At 44.0% G+C, this 19,811-nt stretch overlaps 1 protein-coding gene and 1 non-coding gene across 2 annotated transcripts; one reads left to right on the top strand and one right to left on the bottom strand.

The window, feature by feature from the left end:
* Window positions 1-7,262: 7,262 nt before the first annotated feature.
* LYG2 (lysozyme g2) lies at window positions 7,263-13,984 on the top strand. The gene is made up of 5 exons (XM_052649563.1): window positions 7,263-7,305; window positions 9,718-9,858; window positions 10,607-10,803; window positions 11,729-11,867; window positions 13,866-13,984. The coding sequence occupies exons 1-5, from the start codon at window positions 7,263-7,265 to the stop codon at window positions 13,982-13,984; spliced, it is 639 nt and encodes a 212-aa protein (XP_052505523.1).
* A 360-nt stretch (window positions 13,985-14,344) lies between these two features.
* Window positions 14,345-14,417, bottom strand: TRNAR-UCU (transfer RNA arginine (anticodon UCU)). Its single transcript has one exon. It is a non-coding gene; the product is annotated as a tRNA-Arg (tRNA).
* Between the last annotated feature and the right edge of the window lie 5,394 nt (window positions 14,418-19,811).

Genomic DNA, 19,811 nt, shown 5'->3' with positions numbered 1-19,811 from the left:
GCACCACGCCAGGCTTCCCTGTCCATCACCCATTCCCCGAGCTTGCTCAAACTCATGTCCATCGAGTTGGTGATGCCATCCAACCATTTCATCCTCTGTCATCCCCTTCTATCTTTCCCAGCATCAGGGTCGTTTCCAATGAGTCAGTTCTTCGCATCAGGTGGCCAAAGTACTGGAGTTTCAGCTTCAGCATCAGTCCTTCCAATGAACATTCAGGACTGATTTCCTTTAGGATGGACTGGTTGGATCTCCATGCAGTCCAAGGGACTCTCAAGAGTCTTCTCCAACACCACAGTTCAAAAGCATCAATTCTTTGGCACTCAGCTTTGTTGATAGTCCAGCTCTCACATCCATACATGACTACTGGAAAAACCATAGCCTTGACTAGACGGATCTTTGTTGGCAAAATAATGTCTCTGCTTTTTAAAACGCCATCTAGGTTGGTCATAACTTTTCTTCCAAGGAGCAAGCGTCTTTTAATTTCATGGCTGCAGTCACCATCTGCAGTGATTTTGGAGCCCAAGAAAATAAAGTCTCTCACTGTTTCCATTGTTTCCCCATCTATTTGTCATGAAGTTATAAGACTGGATGCCATGATCTTAGTTTTCTGAATGTTGAGTGTTAAGCCAGCTTTTTCACTCTCTTCTTTCACTTTCATCAAGAGGCTCTTTAGTTCTTCTTCTCTGTCTGACATAAAGGTGGTGTTATTTGCATATCTGAGGTTATTGCTATTTCTCCCGGCAATCTTGATTCCAGCTTGTGCTTCATCCAGTCCGGCATTTCACATGATGTACTCTGCATAGAAGTTAAATAAGCAGGGTGACAATATACAGCCTTGACGTACTCCTTTCCCTATTTGGGAGCAGTCTGTTGTTTCATGTCCAGTTCTAACTGTTGCTTCTTAACCTGCATACAGATTTCTCAGGAGGTCTCAGGTGGTCTGGTATTCCCATCTCTTTGAGAAATATCCAGTTTGTTGTGATCCACACAGTCAAAGGCCCACAAGATGGCAAAGTAAAAGGGTGTGTGCTTATCTTCTCCTGCAAGAACTCCAAAATTACAACTTACTTTCTCCTCAACCTCCCATGTTTATTCCCTCTCCTAGATCCAGACTCACTTGACTCACCAACTCCAGAAGATGGTGGGAGCCAGAGGAGATCTCATTGATCATCTGGTCTCATCCAACTTTTTGACTCTATAAATGGGAAAGTAGAGTCTCCACTGTTGGCTACCCTCAGCTGGTTAGTGGAGCATCAGAGACTGGGAGCTGGGTCTCTAGACATCCAGGCTGAGGATCTTTCTGCCAGAGGCTACTAGAGAATTGCTATCGTGTGAAGTTTGAGAGGCAGACAACTGATTGGAAGAGGCATGAGGTCAGGGGACTGGTCATAGAGTTCCATTTGCACCGCAAGGACCTTGCATGCATGTAGAGTGTATTTTTATTTTGGAAAGCCTGGGGACTGAGGGAGATTATAGCAGGTGACAAGGTCCCCGCAAGCCCCTTCTGGCAGCATGAACACAACTCACGTGCAGAGCCATTTTTGGCATCCCTGGGAAGAGATGGAGAATCATTCAGTAAATTCAGTAAATTCCTTTCAAAATATCAAAAATTACTAAGATCATCCAAAAATTACTAAGAAGCTCCAACACTTTGGTTACTTGATGTGAAGAGCTGACTCATTGAAAAAGACCCTGATGCTGGGAAAGATTGAGGGAGGAGAAGGGGACGACAGAGGATGAGATAGCCGGATGGCATCACTGAGTCAATGAACATGAGTTTAGGCAGATTCCTGGAGATAGCAGAGGACAGGGAAGCCTGGTGTGCTGCAGTTCACAGGGTCACAGAGTCAGACACGACTGAGCGACAGAACAACAACTAAGATCCTCATATGATAGCACTTGGGTTTAATCATCCATTGGGTCAGTAGATTGCAATGGTAAGAATTAGGCTTTAGGACTTCCCTGGTGGTACAGTGAATAAGGATCGGCCTGCCAGTGCCGAGTACACGGGTCTGATCCACGGTCTGGAAGATTTCACGTGCTGCAGAGCGGGTAAGCCCGTGAGCCACAACTACTGAAGCCTGTGTTCCTGAAGCCTGTGCTCTGCAGCAAGAGAAGCCACAGCAACGAGAAGCCCGTGCCCCACAACAGAGAGTAGCCCCCACTTGCCACAACTAGAGACAGCCTGTGCAGCAATGAAGACCTAGCACAACCCAAAATAAATAAATGAATGAATTTAAAAAAATTAGGTTTTAGGGAATGTAAATTGGTGCAGCTGCTATGGAAAACAGTAGGGAGGTTCCTCAAAAAACTAAAAATAGAGTTGCCATATGATCCAGCAATTCCACTTCCGGGGATATAGCCAGAGAAAACTAATTTGAAAAGATACATGCACCCCAGTGTTCATAGTAGCACTATTTACAATAGCTATGACATGTAGACAACCTAAATGTCCATTGACACATGAATGGAAAGGCAGATGTGGTACATACATACAATGGAATACTACTCAGCCATAAAAAGAATGAAATGATGCCATGTGCAGAAACACAGATGAACCTAGAGATTGTCAGACTAAGTGAAGTCAGATGGAGAAAGACAAATCATCATACATCACTGATGGATAGAATCTAAAACATGATGCAGGGAATTCCCTGGTGGTCCAGAGGTTAGGATTCCAAGCTTTCACTTCTGAGGGTGTGGGTCCAATCCCTGGTTGGGGAACTAAGATCCCACAAGCTGTGCAGCCAAAAGTAATAAAAATAATAAAATAAATGATACAAATTTATCTGTGAAACAGAAACAGACTTCACAGACATAGAAAGCAAACTTGTGGTTGCCAAGCAGGCAGTAGGGAGTTTGGGGTTAACAGATACAAACTATTTTATGTAAAATGGGTAAACAACAAAGTCCTACTGTATGGAACAAGGGATTATATTCAGTATCCTGTGATAAACCGTAATGGAAAAGAATATGAAAAAGAATGTATGTATGTATGTATAACAGAATCATTTTGCTATATGGCAGAATTAACATGACAGTGTAAATCAACTCTACTTCAATAAAATAATTGTTTTTTTAAAGAGTTAGGCTTTAGAGTGCAACCAATCTGGGTTCAGGCCTAGGCTGTACCCCTTACTACTATTCTACTAGGCTTGCTGTACAAGCTCAATGCATGTTAGCTGCAGTTGCTGTTGATGCAGAAAAGAGACAGTGACAAGTGGACACTGAGGATACAGTTGACTCGTACTCATTTGTATTTTAAAAGTAGAACAGCATCTACCTGAATGACTGGTAAATATCTGTGACTGGAATTATTTACTCAGACCACAGATAATGCTTTGTGTGCAAACTGGTTGATTTGAGCCTGTTAGGGTAAATCACTCTCTGGGGTCTTTGGACCATGGTGGCAGTACCTCTGATGCAGTAGAAGAACATGGATTTTGGAGTTTTACAGTCCTGGGTTCACATCCCAGCTTTGCCATGTCCTACATGTGTAACCTTTGATAAGTTGCTTAACTTCTCTGAGTCTCATTTTCCTCATCTCTAAAATAAAGGATAATACCTACCTCACAAGGTCGTTGGGAGGATCAAACGATACAATGTCCACAGCAACCTAAGGGACTGCTGCTGCTGCTGCTGCTAAGTCGCTTCAGTCCTAATGGACAATGGGTGTCAAATAAATGCTCATTTGTAGTCTCATAACTTGGGCAAAGCTTCATAATCCACGTGAGTTTGAAAGCCATTTTTTAAACTGCAGAGGGCTTGGACATTAAGACCTTCATACCTGGAAGGACTGGCGGCCCCTTCTCTGAAAACAGGGAGAAGAACAAACTCAGCTCCACAGTCAACAGTCCTTCCTGTGTTTTATGATTTCTTGTATTCTCTAGAGACAGCTTCCGTCTCTACCCAGTATCTCTTACCTAATTTAACTCTTCTCTACTTGTTCTTCTCCCTTCCTTGATCTTTCTGCTCACTCCTAGCTGGTAAGCCCCACAGAAGCCCTGGCACTGGGAAGGCTATGAGCTGGTGCCACGGTCTCCCGAGGGCCATCTGGGAGCAGCTGGACCCACGCCAAACCACTTTGTAAAGAGTGGCCCTGACCACGACGTTGACAGGAGTGGTGGAGCAGGGCCTGCACGAGTCATTTTCCTGATGGCTGAGGCAGGAGCACCATCAGTCAGGACAGCCCCACCCTTCTTCCCTGGAATGCAAGGCTGAAGGCCCTGTGAAGGGCAGACTATTCTACAAATCAGAGATGGATCCGGGCAGCAGCTAGTGCAGTGGGCTGAACAGTGATCAGTTTTCCCAGGAGGTGTGGTTGCTCACTGCCAGGGAGCCTGGAAGACACTAGACTCAGGGCCTCTGTCTTCCCTGTCTCCTGCCCAGTCTCCCTCACACCTCTGTTCACCTGGGGGATGAATGAAAGAATGTGTACAGTCTTAGAAACGTCTCACACTGGTGGCAAGACCCATGTCAGACTCTCCTCCCCTCTGGGAAGTACTTTGCCCAAGACTTCCCTGGTTGTCCACTGGTTAAGAATCTGCCTTCCAAGGCAAGGGATGTGAGTTCCATCCCTGGTCAGGGAACTAAGATCCCACAAACTATGGGGCGACTAAGCCCCTGTACCAAAACCAAACAGAGGCCTGAGTGCCACAACAAAGACCCAGTGCAGACAGACGCAAAAAAAGAACATCCCTTCCACTTCCTGTTTCTGGAGCTGCACAATGGGCTCCATCTTTTCCTACAAATCAGTATGAAAAGAGTCCATCCTCAAAGAAATGTTCATCCCTGGCCAAATTTTGTTTTCACATTTTTTCAGAAATTTGGGAAACCAGTACCCCTGTTTCTAGTCCCCGGCTTTTCACTGACATCTCAGGAGCAGGCAGACACTCTTAGATCTGCTTGTCAGGCAGAATCGGAGCGAAGAGCCAAAAAGACCGTGTGACCGTGGGATGGAGACCAAAGAGCAGGAGGCTTAGCATTTCAGGTAAACAATCCAAGAGTGGCAGCTGCTAGCATTTCCTATTTATTTATCTTTTTAAGGCTAAATATCTGTTTCTTGTTCTCACACTCAGAAGGTGTTTGCCTAGCACAACTTTAGAAACCCAGAAACCGTCCACCAAATATATACCTCCAGTACAACTTGGGGGTTCATTAGATTAATTGATTAATAGTGGTTAATATATACTTTTAAATCCTTTTATTAAAAGGGCCACCTAAGCCCCGAGTACCATTATAACCAGGCCTAATGAGGTCAGTGGTTTATAGAGAGGGCTTTAAAGCATATATAAAGCTCCTCCCAGATTGGAGGTACAGGATGAAGGTGAGAGAGGCAGGCAAGTATGCATGCTGGTGTTTAAAATCTTCTCCACAGCACAAGAGCTTCACTGAAGGCAGTGGATTGAAACCAGGAAGATGGAAATTTGCTAATGGATTTTCGAACTTTAACCAACCTGTTATAGGACCAAGGTCACCACTGTGTAAAGTCCTGACAAGTTGCCGCTGAGTTCAGAAGACCTTCTCAAAGAGAAACGAGAGATTTTTTTCTGCAAAGTCCCAAACCAGGTTAGTCCTAGCTTTACGGTGTTTTTTGTTTTTTAATTGGAGTATAATTGCTTTACAATCTTGTGTTAGTTTCTGCTGTACAATGAAGTATATCAGCTATAAGTATACATATATCCCCTCCCTATTAAGCCTCCCTCCCCAACTACCCCCACCCCTCTCCCACTCCTGTAGGTCACAGAGCGCCAGTGAGCTCCTTGTGCTCTATAGCAGGTTTCCACTAGCTATCTGTGTTACACATGGCAGTGTATATATGTCAGTCCTAATCTCCCAATGTAGCCAGTATGGAGAACAGTTTGGAGTCCTAGCCTTGTTATATCTTGTAAAACGCATAAGCTGCTTTTTGAATGAAGCCAAGAATAGAGCCCACGGAGGAAGAAATGGAGCACAGCAAACCTCTTCTGAGTCATGATCTCAAAGGTTCCTCTTATCAAAAGTGGTTTCTTTTGACTTTCTCAGGAGACTAGTACAAGAATAGGAACAAAATTGTGGTGTGACCTTGTTTGGAGATGGACGGGAGTGTGTGTGTAGGTAACATATGTAAGTAGTTGTTCATAGACTCCTGTGCTGATCAAGAGGGGTGGAACAGGAGGGTGGGAGGGAGGCTGAAGAGGGAAGGGAATATATGTATACCTATGCAGATGGTGACTGCAGCCTTGGAAGAAAAGTTATGACCAACCTAGACAGCATATTAAAAAGCAGAGACATTACTTTGCCAACAAAGGTCCGTCTAGTCAAGGCTGTGGTTTTTCCAATAGTCATGTACGGATGTGAGAGTTGGACTATAAAGAAAGCTGAGCACCAAAGAATTGATGCTTTTGAACTGTGGTGTTGGAGAAGACTCTTGAGAGTCCCTTGGACTGCATGGAGATCCAACCAGTCCATCCTAAAGGAATGAGTCCTGAATATTCATTGGAAGGACTGATGCTGAAGCTGAAACTCCAGTACTTTGGCCACCTGATGCAAAGAACTGACTCATTTGAAAAGACTCTGATTCTGGGAGAGATTGAAGGTGGGAGGAGAAGGGGATGACAGAGGATGAGATGGTTGGATGGCATCACTGACTCAATGGACATGAGTTTGAGTAAGCTCTGGGAGTTGTTGATGGACAGGGAGGCCTGGTGTGCTGCAGTCCACGGAGTCACAGAGTTGGACATGACTGAGCGACTGAATTGAACTGACCTGATGACTGATTTGGACTTCCTTGGTGCTCAGAGGTCAAGAACCTGCCTACCAAAGCAGGAGAAGTAGGTTAGATCCCTGAGTCAGGAAGATCCCTTGGAAGAGGAAATGCCACAGAGGAGCCTGGCGGGGCTACAATCCATAGGGCTGCAAGAGTTGGCAAATAAACAGCAACAACATGGTTGATTCAGGCCACTGTATAGAAGAAACCAAAACAACAATGTAAAGCAATTATACCCCAATTTAAAAATAAATTTTAAAAAGATGTTCATGGGCTCATGTCAGTATGAAATCTGGTTAAAATGAGTTGGGAGTTGGTGCTTAGGATAGAGAGTGATCCAATGAACTGAGTCTATGAGAATAATATCTTGGACACAAAAAAGGGCACTGAATTGAAAAGAAACTTTTTTAAGAAAATCAAAACTAGTTTCTTTGGGAAACTTTCAAGTTTTAAAATTAACCAGTTTCTCTTTTGAATCAGCACAGGTGCTGTAAGATACGCGTCACTGCCTACCATGCTATCTTTTGCCCTGTTTGGGGGCCTTTTTGTCCTCATTGGTAAGTCCTTGACTGACATTTAGCACTGTTTCCAAGGTGTCCACAAAAACATCTAGCCCCATCCAGCCCAGTCATAAATCAGAAATGGTAGTGATTATATGTCATGGGGTTGGGGGTGGGCTCTCCTGACAGGCCCAGCCATGAATCAGCTGCTTATTTCTATAATTAACAGTGTTTTCTTGCCAAGCAAGTGGAGGTGTTATCAGTGGGAAATTCCGGAACAGTGCTTTGTGAGGCAAGACATAGGAAGAGAAAACTGTCAATTCCAGACAGTAAATAAGAGTTCTATGAGCGAATAGAAAAAATTCTTTTCTGGGAGGAGTTTAGAAGAAAGAGTTCACTTTCAGTCAGTATGACGGTGCCTAAAAGGCACCCAAAAAGGCATTTGGGGAGATATATGCCAGTGGAAGTCCCCTGCTGATGCAGGGGACGAGAGATGCAGGTTCCATCCCTGGGTGGGGAAGATGCTCAGAGGAGGGCATGGCAGTCCACTCCAGTGCTCTTGCCTGGAGAATCCCATGGACAGAGGACCCTGGCGGGTGATAGTCCATAGGGTTGCAAAGAGGCGGACATAACTTAAATGACTTAGCATGCACACATAGAGTTTTTGCTTTTCATTTTTTTAGAATGTCTTTTTCTCTATTTGATGTAATTTATTTTATTATAGAAATATTCATAAGATCAAAATAGACTTCAAGAGTGGAGTGGGGAGGTCAGTTAAGAGGCTGAACATTAAACCAGACCAGCCACGATGCTGGTTTGGCTATGTGGTAGCAGATGTGATGAGAAGTGGTTAGATTCTGGATGTATGTTTTCTGTCTGCGCCCTCACTCTCAAACCCCATGCTTCAGTTTTTAAAATTAATTAATTTATTTTAATTGGAGGCCAATTACTCTACAACCCATGCTTCAATTTTACATGTGATCTGTGTCGTGGGACTCTGTCCATTCATTCACTCATATGTATTTCACACACACCCTGTAGGCACAAACACTATCAGACACCAAGGGCCAAGAGGGGAGTCAAGGCGATGCTCCTGTTCTCTGCCTCACATGGCAATCCACACAGCTTAAAGAAATGTAAGGGCTTTGCTGGTTTATGCTGCTTCTATAATCTAGATAGGCTTTCTCAGCATCCCGAGTTTACCTGATGGTTTCACTCTCTGCCCTTTTGGTTCATTTTTTAATTCCTTTTTTGCCTGTTTGTATATGGGAGAGAGAAGATTATGTCTGCATTTTTTATTGGCTTTGATGAGTTTTGCTTTTTAAAAATCACATACTTGTGAAGAGTTAATCTTTAGAGTTGCTTTGCTTTCCTTTGAAGATAAATATTACCTAACCTATCTGCCTACCGATGCAGGAGATGTGGGTTTGATCCCTGGGTTGGAAAGATCCCCTAGAAAAGGAAATGGCAGTCTGCTCCCGTATTCTTGCTGGGGAAATCCCATTGACAGAGGAGCCTGTTGGGCTACAGTCCATGGGATCACAAAAGAGCCAGGCATGATTCAGCGACTAAACATTTGCAAGGAAGAGTTCCATTGACTTTGTGCCTAATCCTAAGAAAGTCTCTAGAATTTATACTGTCTAGTTAACCAGAACTGATCTATGAGAAAAGGGTAAAATCTACCTCTCTAGTTAAAAACACCATTCACAACACTAAGTGAAACACAGGTTTTCACAGCAAATGTTTTAACAAACATAATTTGTTACAACAAAAATTTGTGGTCTTAAGGCACAATTCAGCCATCCTAGCAACTACTAGAAGAGACTTTTCAACTTATAGACAAGCTTCTTATCTCCTTCAGTAAATAGAAACTCACTTCATAATAACAAAATAAAAAATAAGAATAGATTTAACTTAAATTTCATGGTAAGTTAAATTTTATTTCCAATTTTCTTAATTAGACTTAGACAGAAACTCAACTTCACAGAAAAATGATATCAAATTACCATTTTAAGTGAATGATAACCTTCTTTCTTTAAGCCAATGATACTCTTCTTTCTTATCTTCCTAAACAAAAGCCGTTATGAATTCAGATGTTTACATTTCCAGAAGCACTTGTGTCGGAGGTGTCTTAAAAATTTTCTCCAAGTTTTTACTTAAAACTCTACCAGTAGCTTTCATTCTGATGAAGATTGCAGCAAATGTTTTTGAGACCTATAAGAACTGATTGTCATAATACTTTGAACAAAGTTTAGAATTAAGGGTAGTATTCGATTTTTTTAAGGTTGGAGTAGAGTGGGAAGAGGGAATCTTCTGTTCTGTTCTGTCTAGTGAGCCATTCTGGGGTCTTGGAGAGGGGTTTGGGAGGATTAAGCCTATGGCTTTGCCATCGGTTTAGTAATACTCATAAGAGCAACTCGAGCAGTATTTCCTCGAAGGTTTCAGGCGAATTATCATTGTGCCCTACAGGCGCTTCCTGGGGCTCACAATCCTTCACTCACACAATGAGTCCTCGCCTGCACTTCCGCCTGTACCATGGCTGCTACGGTGACATCATGACCATGGAGACCCCTGGTGTCCCCTGTGATAACACCAGGATGATTGCCTGCGGTGAGTGTAAGGCCATGCAAGCATCTAGCTAGCCTCCTTTCATCGTTTTCAGTCTTTCTTAGGAAGTAGCTTAATTTTGAGAAGTTCATTTTTATAGCTGCATTATCAAAATTAAAAACTAGAGAAAAACAGAATCCCGACCCATCTAACAAACTTCTTCTGTTTTCCCTTCATCCTTTCCAAACCTGACCCAGATGTGTTCACTTCTACATAGTAAAACGTCCGTTTCTGGCTCTGTTTTCAATCTGTTGCTGGGTTTGCTTCACGTTACAACATGAGCATCTTGGGCAAGGCTCCCTGTATGTCCTCTCCTGGTCTTCTGTTCTGAAGACTCTTCACGTTGTCTCAGTATTAGCATGTCAGAGTTTGAAGCAACTGCAAGGTCAATCTAATCCTACCTTGCTAATTTACAGATCAGACAACTGAGGCTTAGCAAGGAGGAAGGACTTCCCAAGGTTCCAGGGCTAGGTAGCAGCAGAACCAGACTCAAACTTAGGTTGGCTGACTTCATGTCCAAGACCTCCCCTCTTGCACCAAATGTGGCTGAAAACAGAACAATAAAGAAAGTGGAAGTGGTATCCATCTGGGCTGTGGACCTTTCTGGGTTTATGCAATGAGAGATCAAAAATGTCCTAAAATGGTTGTCCCAAGCCTGAGGGGCTACAGTCAGGAGCTGTGGCTTACTTATTAAACTGAAAAAGAGTTCTCTTATGAAGTGGAGAACACCGTTTACTTTCTATTGACGCAGGCATCCGTGGTTCTGAGATGTTTGCTGAGATGGATTTGAAGGCCTTACAGTCTTACCAAATTCTGATCAAAGAAATTGGACTGCGGCACTGCGTGGACCCCGCTCTCATTGCAGCTATCATCTCTAGAGAAAGCCACGGTGGAACTATCCTGCTGGATGGCTGGGACCACACAGGACTTAAATTTGGCCTGATGCAGGTACTCAACCAGAAGCTTTTCATCAGCCCCACTCCATCCTTCCTGATAGATTATTTGCAACTATTTGCATTTATCCTAGGCTTTAAAATACTGGTATTTGCATGGCTTTTGCTGGTAATTCTGTAACACATCAAGATATACCAGTTATTTGACATCTTTTAAAAAGAGTATCTTACACGTGTTATAACTACAATTTGCAATGAATACTATGCAATATACTTAAACTGAGAAAATCTTATGTAAAAAAAAGGGCACTATTACCAGTATCCACTTGAGGTTCATGAAATAGTAAATTTCATCCATGTAGATCAAAACATTATAATAAAGTCCTACTTGAACCAAATTGTTCATTAGGCAGTTTGGAGGAAGGGGACTCAAATTTTCAGAATATTTGCTTCCAGGCTTTTATTATTTATTTATTTAAAAATTCATACTCAATTATTTTTTGGCTGTGTCACACAGCTTGTAGGATCTTTGTTCCCTGACTAGGGATTGAACCTGGGCCCCAGAAGCAAAGTCACCAAATTCCAACCACTGGACCACCAGGGAATTCCACCAGGCTTTATTTTGAATTGTCTGAGAAACCCAGACTTCCAGTCTCCCCACTTCGAAAAAAGATATTTTTGACTGCAAATATCTAGACTTTGGGTGCTCATTATTTGTTTTAAAACAACTTTTTCCTTTATTTATTTGTTAATATTTGAGTGCTTAACTAAAACTATGCCACACCCAGTTCTCCCAAATCTTACTTTGTTTTTCAGACTCTCTTTCCTATGAAAGAAAGGGCATTTAGAATTGATTCTGTGGAAACAGAGAAAAGGGGCAAGGTGGTGCCCATGACCTTGAACATAAGGAATAGAAATCAGGACAACAGAAACCTGTCTTGTTCCATTCAGATGCTGACATTCTTATCTGAATTTTCTAGCTTGATAAAAACATTCATCGTCCTGTTGGTACCTGGGATGGCAAAGAACACCTTTTGCAGGCTGTTGGGATTCTCACAGACAGAATTAAGACAATCCAGAAAAAATTCCCCAGCTGGAGTGTGGCTCAGCACCTCAAAGGTAGGCCAGATGTGTAGTGCTTTGTTTAGAAGAGCGGTGAGTGAGGGAGCCCTGAAGGCCGGGTGTGCCCTGGGTATTCCTGGGCCCATGTCCACCAGGGCAGCCCTGGACCTGGGAGGACCTGAACGCTCTCTGAAGCACTGAGCTCCCTGGAGTGGTCTTCTTTTCTGCTTCCATTCCCCTTCTGCCAGACGTTGGGGTTCCTTTTACATCTCTCCTTGGTTCTCCTTTTTTAAAACGCATTTACTTATTTATGGCTGCGCTGGGTCTTCGTCGCTGCACGCAGGGTTTTCTACAGTTGTGGCAACTGGAGGCTACTCTCGAGTTGCGGTGCAGAGGCTTCTCACTGTGGAGGCGGGGTGGCACCGGCTCCAGGCATGCGGGCGTCAGCAGCTGCGGCGCGTGGGCTCGGCAGTTGCGGCTCGGGAGCTCCAGAGCACAGGCTCGGTAGTTGTGGTTCACAGGCTTAGTTGCCCCCATGGCATGTGGGATCTTCCAGGACCAGGGATCAAACCCAAGTCCCCTGGCTTGGCAGGGGATTTCTAACCACTGAACCACCAGGGAAGACTTCTCATTGGTCCTTGAGTGATGCCCTGAGAGCTAGTGTGATCGTTTAAAAGAATATGTTTGCCTTTCTCTGATGGGTTTTTTTTTCCCCTGGTGCAAGAAACTGTTGCCCACTTTCTGAATTGTTGGAATGAATGTTCACCCCGTGAGCATCCTCAGTGACAGCAGGGCTTTAAGTACCATGATGTGTCCAGGGAAAGATGCCTTCTAAGCTGATCACAGACCACCTCAGGTTCAGCATCTCCCAGACCGAATCAACTCACTTTGCCTGCTCGCTCAGTTGTACCTGACTCTTTTCGACCTCACGGACTGTAGCCCACCAGGCTCCTCTGTCCACGCGCTTTCCCAGGCAGGAATACTGGAGAGGGTTGCCATTTCCTTCTCCAGGGAATCTTCCCAACCCAGGGATCCCACATCTCTTGCATCTCCTGCATTGGCAGGTGGGTTCTTTACCAGCTGAGCCACAGGGAAGCGAATTAGCTCACTAGCCTCCCATTATACATTTGCTTTTTCTTCGTATTTTCTGTCTCTGTGGAAGGCACCATAATATGCCCAGTCATCCTGGCCTGAACAAACAATTGTTTTCTGAGGTTCCCTGGTTCCTTCTCCTTTTACATTCAACCACACCTCCTACGGACCCATCATATGCAAGTACCTCTCTCCTTTCACACTTTACAGCCTGATTTTTGAATAAACAGTTTCTAGGCACCATAATATACCCAGTCATCCCGGCCAGAACAACCAGATTGTTTTCTGAGGTTTCCTGGTTCCTTCTCCTTTTACATTCAACCACACCTCCTACGGACCCATATGCAAGTACCTCTCTCCTTCCATTACTTTACAGCCTGATTTTTGAATAAACAGTTTCTATATTCTATTTCAAGGTCCTAGGAGGCAGGGATCAGGACCAGGGGTCTTTTTCTCTAGACATCCAAGCAGAGCACGGTTATGTTAAACACATGAGGAACTACTGAAGATTAACCTTCTAGGGTGTAACACACACGTGCACACTGCGCACATACCCCTACAAAGAAATGAGTATGTCTCGGGCATCACTGTGCAGTGTGCAAGCCAGTGTGGCACCCATCCTGGTGCACAGTAGTTGCTTAAAAACATTTACTGAATGGGTGAGTGAGTGAATAAATGAGTTACTGAACGACTGAGACAATGTTACAAGTATTCTCAGAGTGAAGATTGGTAAAGAAATGAGAAGCAAATCTGACTTCTGCAGCAAGAAAACAAAAGCCTCTAGAAAAAGAGAGACAGAAGGAAAGCAATCTGGAATTTTCTCAGTGACTCTAGAGGAAGTAGATCCTCTGAGGAGGGGAGGAAGCGGGAAAGAAGATCTGGGACTGTGCTTTTGGAGATTTGCTCATAGCTTACTTCTGTTGAAAGTTAATTTTTCAACCTGAACCTCTGGTTTCATTTCAGGTGGTCTCTCAGCCTTCAAGTCAGGAACTGAAGCCATTGCCACCTCCGCAGACATACAGGCCGACTATGTCAATGATGTTTTAGCCCGAGCTAAGTTCTATAAGAAACATGGCTTCTAGACAAAGCTCCATGGGCAGGCCAGGTTGGTAGGTGCTCATATGACCCCTCTTTGAGGATTTGATAAGGTTGTGTTGTACCCAATGCTGGCAAAGAATGGTTGCACTAAGACAAAAAATTCATTTCCTACTCTTCTTCATGTAAATAAGCATAAAAAAAGGAAAATCCTTCCAGTTCACATTATGTTTTCTGTGAGATATATATAGATATATGCATAATTACTGTGCAGTAAAGTGGATATCACAGTAAATTATGTATTCTTACCATATTCTTAGGAATAAGTCTGCCTATTCCAGCAGGGCCTCATTTTAGCCCACGATTTTTCTTTTCCTGACTACACCACACGGCATGTGGGATCTTAGTTCCCTGACCAGGGATCGAACCTGTGCCCCCTGCAGTAGAAGCACAGAGTCTTAACCACTGGACCACCAGGAAGTCCTAGTTCATGATTTCAATGCCCACATACTCCCTATCTTACCAGAATTACTAAAAAGAAGAGAGCCTGACCTGAGCCTTGGACCTCCTCCCAGCATCTGCTCAAGCCCCTGGAGCTTTGCTTGTGAGGGATGCCTGACTCATAAGCCAACCTGGGAGACAGTAGAGAAACCGTCAGGTTCCCAGGGTGGGATCTGAGCTCCCTGGGCACCTGAGAGCCAACCTCGGCAAAGCTAATCCTCCTCAAGGACTGCATCCCTCAGGCCCACTCCTGCCTCCTATGTCTTCTTCCTCTTCTTTGATGAAGATCCAGGGACTGGCTTCTCTTCTTCCCTTTTTAGTCAGTAGTTGCTGCCACATGCTCTTTCAAGGGGTCCATTCTCCACAAAATGTGGCTGAAGATAAGCATATTGGGCCTGAACTTGTTGTGGTTCTTTAGGTGCAAGTAAAAGCCAATCCTCGAAATTTTAAGCAATAAAAGGAAATTACTGAAAAGCTATCAAAAGGCTCGCAGAGCCAATGAGAAGATCGAGGACAAGAAGAGAAACCAGGCAACTCTGGACTCTGGGTAGCAGGAACCAGCTGACCGTGCTTTGTAGCACCCTACTGCATGAATCAACTAGTGCGCTCACTGCATAGATGAACTCCAATGCCTTTTTCTCCCATCCTTTCACCATTCTGCTTCACTTTTATCGTCCCAGGGGAGAGAGTCTGATGGACTATCTTGGATCATACACATACCCATGGGCTGGCTGCTTTGCTTTTTGGTCTTGCCCAGACCACCTACCATGGGGAAGAGACATTCCTCCAGAAGCATCAGGTAGAGTGCAGCTTTTGCTTCCATACTTAGGAGAAAAACACCAGTAACAGGTTGGATTGTAAAGTTCTCAAAGTCCCTGCCGATGTGGTCCTTGCTGGGCCTTTAGCTTCCTTCAGAGATATTTGATGAATGTTTCTATGCATAACTTCTTTTTCTGAGGAGGAATCAAAATCATACCCACCTGACTTCCCTGGTCCAGTGGATAAGAATCTGCCTGTCAATATAGGGAACAGGGGTTCGATCCCTGGTCTGGGAAGATCCCATCTGCTCTGAGACTACTGAGTCTGTGTGCTCCAACTGCTGGGCTCTTGTGCCTTGCAGCCTGTGCTCCACAGAAAGAGAAGTCACCGTGATGAGAAGCCCTTGCATGGCAACAAAGAGTAGCCCCACTCACCGAGACTAGAGAAAGCCCTCAAGCAGCAACCAAGGCTCAGCACAGCCAAAAAAAAAAAAAAAATCATAACTGCCTACATCTGAGCCCCCCTGGAGAAAACCAGGTAAATCCTTCTCTGCTCAATGACCTCTCAACCCTGCCTGAAGATGTGACCCAGGCAGAACTGGGACCCCTGTGTTTCACTGGGGCAGAGCCATAGTGTGACAGTATACAGGCCAGCATCTTCTATGATCAGATGAGGACCATGCCGTATCAGCTGTTAAATATTTTGATTATTACCTCTGCATATAGGCAATCCAGGACATTCTTTAGACATTCACTTTGCTTAAGAATGATTTCTTCTGTGGGGGAAACCACAAACATGTTCCCCATTTAATTGCAAACTTCTTCAATGTCACCACTGAAACAATAAAGTACACCCAGGTGAGATCATTTCAAAATAATTTAAAAACAAGAAACAGTATGATGACTTATGACTGAGACACCAGATGTTGTAGGCGAGAGCCCATATTTAAGGTGTCATAGTTTGGTTACCATAGAAGTAGACCCTGACCCTCAGGTGCAGGTGGTTTATTTGAGCAGTGCAGGGAATGCTGGTATGAAGTGGCTCAGGGATACAGGGAAGGGAAGACAACTCATATCATCAAGCTGGCTACCACAGTGGGCATTGGAGTCTGGTCCTCCAAGCAAACATCAAGGAATTGTACAAAACACACACTGCAGAATTATTAATATTACACTCTAGGGACAAGAAGCTGGGGTATTTATGCATCAACTTCTAAGAGCCATTGACTGAGTATCTGCCTGTTGAGGGGAGAGCACGTTAATTCTTTGCTCTTCTGGTCTGCCGTGCAACTAGGCGGTGTACTTACCTGCACTTCCAAGGGAAGGAGGCCGTAGATGCCGACATGCAGATCCTGGCAGTTGTAAATCAACTGAGGATCCTGAAATGTCTAGGGACATAGGAAGGCCCTTGCTTGTGTATAGGGCACTCTCCAGAAAACCTCTCTTTCCTCCCTCTAGCATGTGCTGTTGCTTCAGTCGTGTTCAACTCTGTTATCCTATGCACTGTAGCCCGCCAGGCTCCTCTGTCTATGGATTCTCCAGGCAAGAATACTGGAGTGGGTTGCCATGCCCTCCTTCAGGGGATCTTCCCGACCCAGGGATCGAGCACGTGTCTCTTATTTCTCCTGTGTGTTCAGTCACTGGTCAGGGAACTAAGATCCTGCCCCAAAACAAACCTCACAAATACCTGGAACAGAGGCTGGCTTTAGTCAAAGGAACACAAAGGAAGGCCTGGCCAATGAGGGGGAGAAAACACAAAGAACAAAACACAGATTAAAGTGTGAAAGGAATTATGCCATGTGGACATTCCTATTGCTTGGGTTCACTCAATACGTTCCTCAGAAAAGCTATGCTGTTTATTTTTAAGAAGATGACAGGTTAAAACATGGCTGAAGCTTTAAAAATGTGAAGGGCAGAAAGGGATGGGGAGGCACGGTTTCTCATTGTGCCTTTTGAGGTTAAAGAGCCTGAACACTTTACAACAGGGTCCCCAACCTCCAGGATCTAATGCCTGGTGATCTGAAGTGGAGCTGATGTAATAATAGAAATAAAGTGCACAATAAATGTAATGCACTTGAATCATCCTGAAACCACATCCCCACCCCCAGTCCGTGGAAACATTTTCTTCCAGGAAACTGGTCCCCGGTGCCAAAAAGGTTAGGGACCACTGTTTTACACGAATCTGCAGGCTCTGGCATCCCGAGAAGGGCTGCACACCAGCAGCCACCGGAATCTGGGTGTGAATTGCTTCTCATTTCTGTTTCACTTGTTTATCTTTTTGGCTGGTTGCCTGGGGTTGAATTCCTATTTGATTGACAAGCTCAAATTTAACAGCAGCAAAGAGTAGCAACACCACTCCAGTGCTTGGCTTTGTCAAATCCAGTTTGAGTGTAATTATCATTGAGGAAAAACAGCTTTTCTCATTTTTTAAAGAATGAAATTAGTTGCTGGAGGCTGTTCACTGTAATTTGAAACTAGCAAAACCATATGGAGCCGTGACTGTGAGCATCCCATCTTATCTGTTTGCACATCCCAAGTCAATGTTGTGAAAATCAACAGGTTTGGCTTCCCTAATTCTCCGTGTGGCTCTGTTCCTAACCATGTCTTCTCCTAGCCTACCTAATTCTCGCTCCCACTATGTCCTTCACTCAGTCGCTCACACTCATGGTCCTCCCTCTGCAGGGTCTGTGCTCCTCCACCTGTTCCCCAGGCTGTCTGCCCCTTCGAAACTCTTAGGTCTACACAAACCTCTCCATTTCCTAAGGCTCTCCCATGGGCTTGGCGTCCCTTCCTGCTGCCTCTCTTCCCCAGCCTTCCGTCACTACTTCCTGCCTTTTTCCCATACTGAATTCTAAAATTAAGATAAAGACATGTTACAAAGTGAACTCTCGGTCAAGGTATTTCTGACTTAAGGAACTGGAGCCAGAGAATCTGGATTAGCCTTTTCACAGGTAAAGAACAAAAATTCCTTATCACTTACAGGTTTGAGGAGGTTTTTTGGAGTCCTCTCTAAAGAAAAAGAGTTCCCTGCTCAGGTATCCTTTGAGATTTGTGCCCATGGATCTAAAATAAAATGATCAGATAAAAATTTTGTTCCAATGTGTGTTCCTATCCTTTATTAAAGTTATAGAAAGCATACTAATTAGGTTAAACTGGATTATGCACACACATTTTTAGCTTCATTTTCTTGCAAAAATATAATGAACGGATCTTAGGATTGTCCTGGGTTCTGGAATGTTTTGACAAGAGTATCTTAGGGGAAAAAGATACATCTTAAGTGCAGTACAGTTTTGAAGGTATTGTTGTAGGGTTTATGAGGGCACAAAACAGTTTTCCTCACAGTTGCTCAACACTGGTGCTTGCGAAGACTTTCCTATACGTGCAGTACATGGGTTGTTTTTGTTTCTGTTACCTATCTTTCTAGCATCTGTCTATGCTCTTGTTTACAGAGCAGTGCTAAGAGATAGGGTCTATCACCATATTGTCTCATATACTCGGCATTCTTTGAAGACAGGTGAAGAGCATGAGGCTCTATGGATGGTTCTGGGCCTTGGGGTCTTCTCAGGGGGATCTGGGGAGAGTGTCCACACTATGGAGGTCTGTGGAGGCCTTAACTATCATCACCAGGGAAGACTTCTGAAAAGTCCTGAGGTCTAGTACCCCCAGTGAGAGGAGAGTTGGAGGGGGAAGTTGTGAGAGTCATGGGTATCTTCAGAGTATGGAAGATGCAATCTGAGAGGAGAGAAGCCTGCTCAAAGAGCAAACGGGTGAATGTCCACCTGACAGTGTGTTTCAATAGCAGCTTTGTATGCAAAGCGTACATTAGTACCCCTATTAGTAAAGGTATTACTCATTGAATACTGATCAGTGATGGCAAATTAATCTTATTCTCTAATGAATGTACTGTGTATGTGAAAGTCGCTCAGTGGTGTTTGACTCTTTTTGACCGCAAACTGCAGCCTGCCAGACTCCCCTGTCCATGGGATTCTCCGGGCAAGAATACTGGAGTGGGTTGCCATTTCCTCCTCCAGGGAATCTTCCTGACTCAGGGAATCTTCCTTGAATCCATGTCTCCTGCATTAGCAGGCATATTCTTTATCACTGAGCCACCAGGGAAGCCCCCATAATTGACACATAATACTGTGTAAGTTTAAGGTATACAGCACAATGACGTGATTTACACATTTTATGAAATGATGATCACAATGAATTTAGTTCATGTCCATCATCTCATGATGACACCTTAAAAAGAAAAAAAACCTTAACTTGTGAAGAGAACTCTTAGGATCTACTCTCTTACAAACTTTCAAATACAACATACAGCAGTGTTAACAAGTTATCACAAGGTACATTACCTCCCAGGATTTCTTTGCTTATAACTGGAAGTTTGGACCTTTGCCTATGGTAACCACAAACCTGATCTCTCTTCCTATGAGTTGTTTCTTTCTTTTTTTTTAAGAGTCCCCATATTAGTGATATCATACACCATTAAGTCTTTCTCTGTCTGACTTATTTCATTTAGCATAATGCTGTCAAGGTCCATTCCTGTTGTTGCAAACGATAGGATTTCCTTCTTTCTATGGCTGAATAATATGGGGCTTCCCAGGTGGTGCAG

The sequence above is a fragment of the Budorcas taxicolor genome, chromosome 11 (genome assembly GCF_023091745.1).
Source record: "Budorcas taxicolor isolate Tak-1 chromosome 11, Takin1.1, whole genome shotgun sequence".
In the NCBI taxonomy this organism is placed as follows: Eukaryota; Metazoa; Chordata; class Mammalia; order Artiodactyla; family Bovidae; genus Budorcas; species Budorcas taxicolor.
Note: the sequence above shows the minus strand (reverse complement) of the source record. Positions and strands in the feature narration are given on the sequence as shown.

What these genes read in the sequence shown, in the direction of transcription:
- LYG2 (XM_052649563.1), top strand. Translation starts at nt 7,263, where the DNA reads ATGCTATCTTTTGCCCTGTTTGGGGGCCTTTTTGTCCTCATTG. An exon ending in TTAAATTTGGCCTGATGCAG is followed by an intron (nt 10,804 to 11,728) that starts GTACTCAACCAG and finishes TGAATTTTCTAG; the next exon opens with CTTGATAAAAACATTCATCG. An exon ending in TGTGGCTCAGCACCTCAAAG is followed by an intron (nt 11,868 to 13,865) that starts GTAGGCCAGATG and finishes GTTTCATTTCAG; the next exon opens with GTGGTCTCTCAGCCTTCAAG.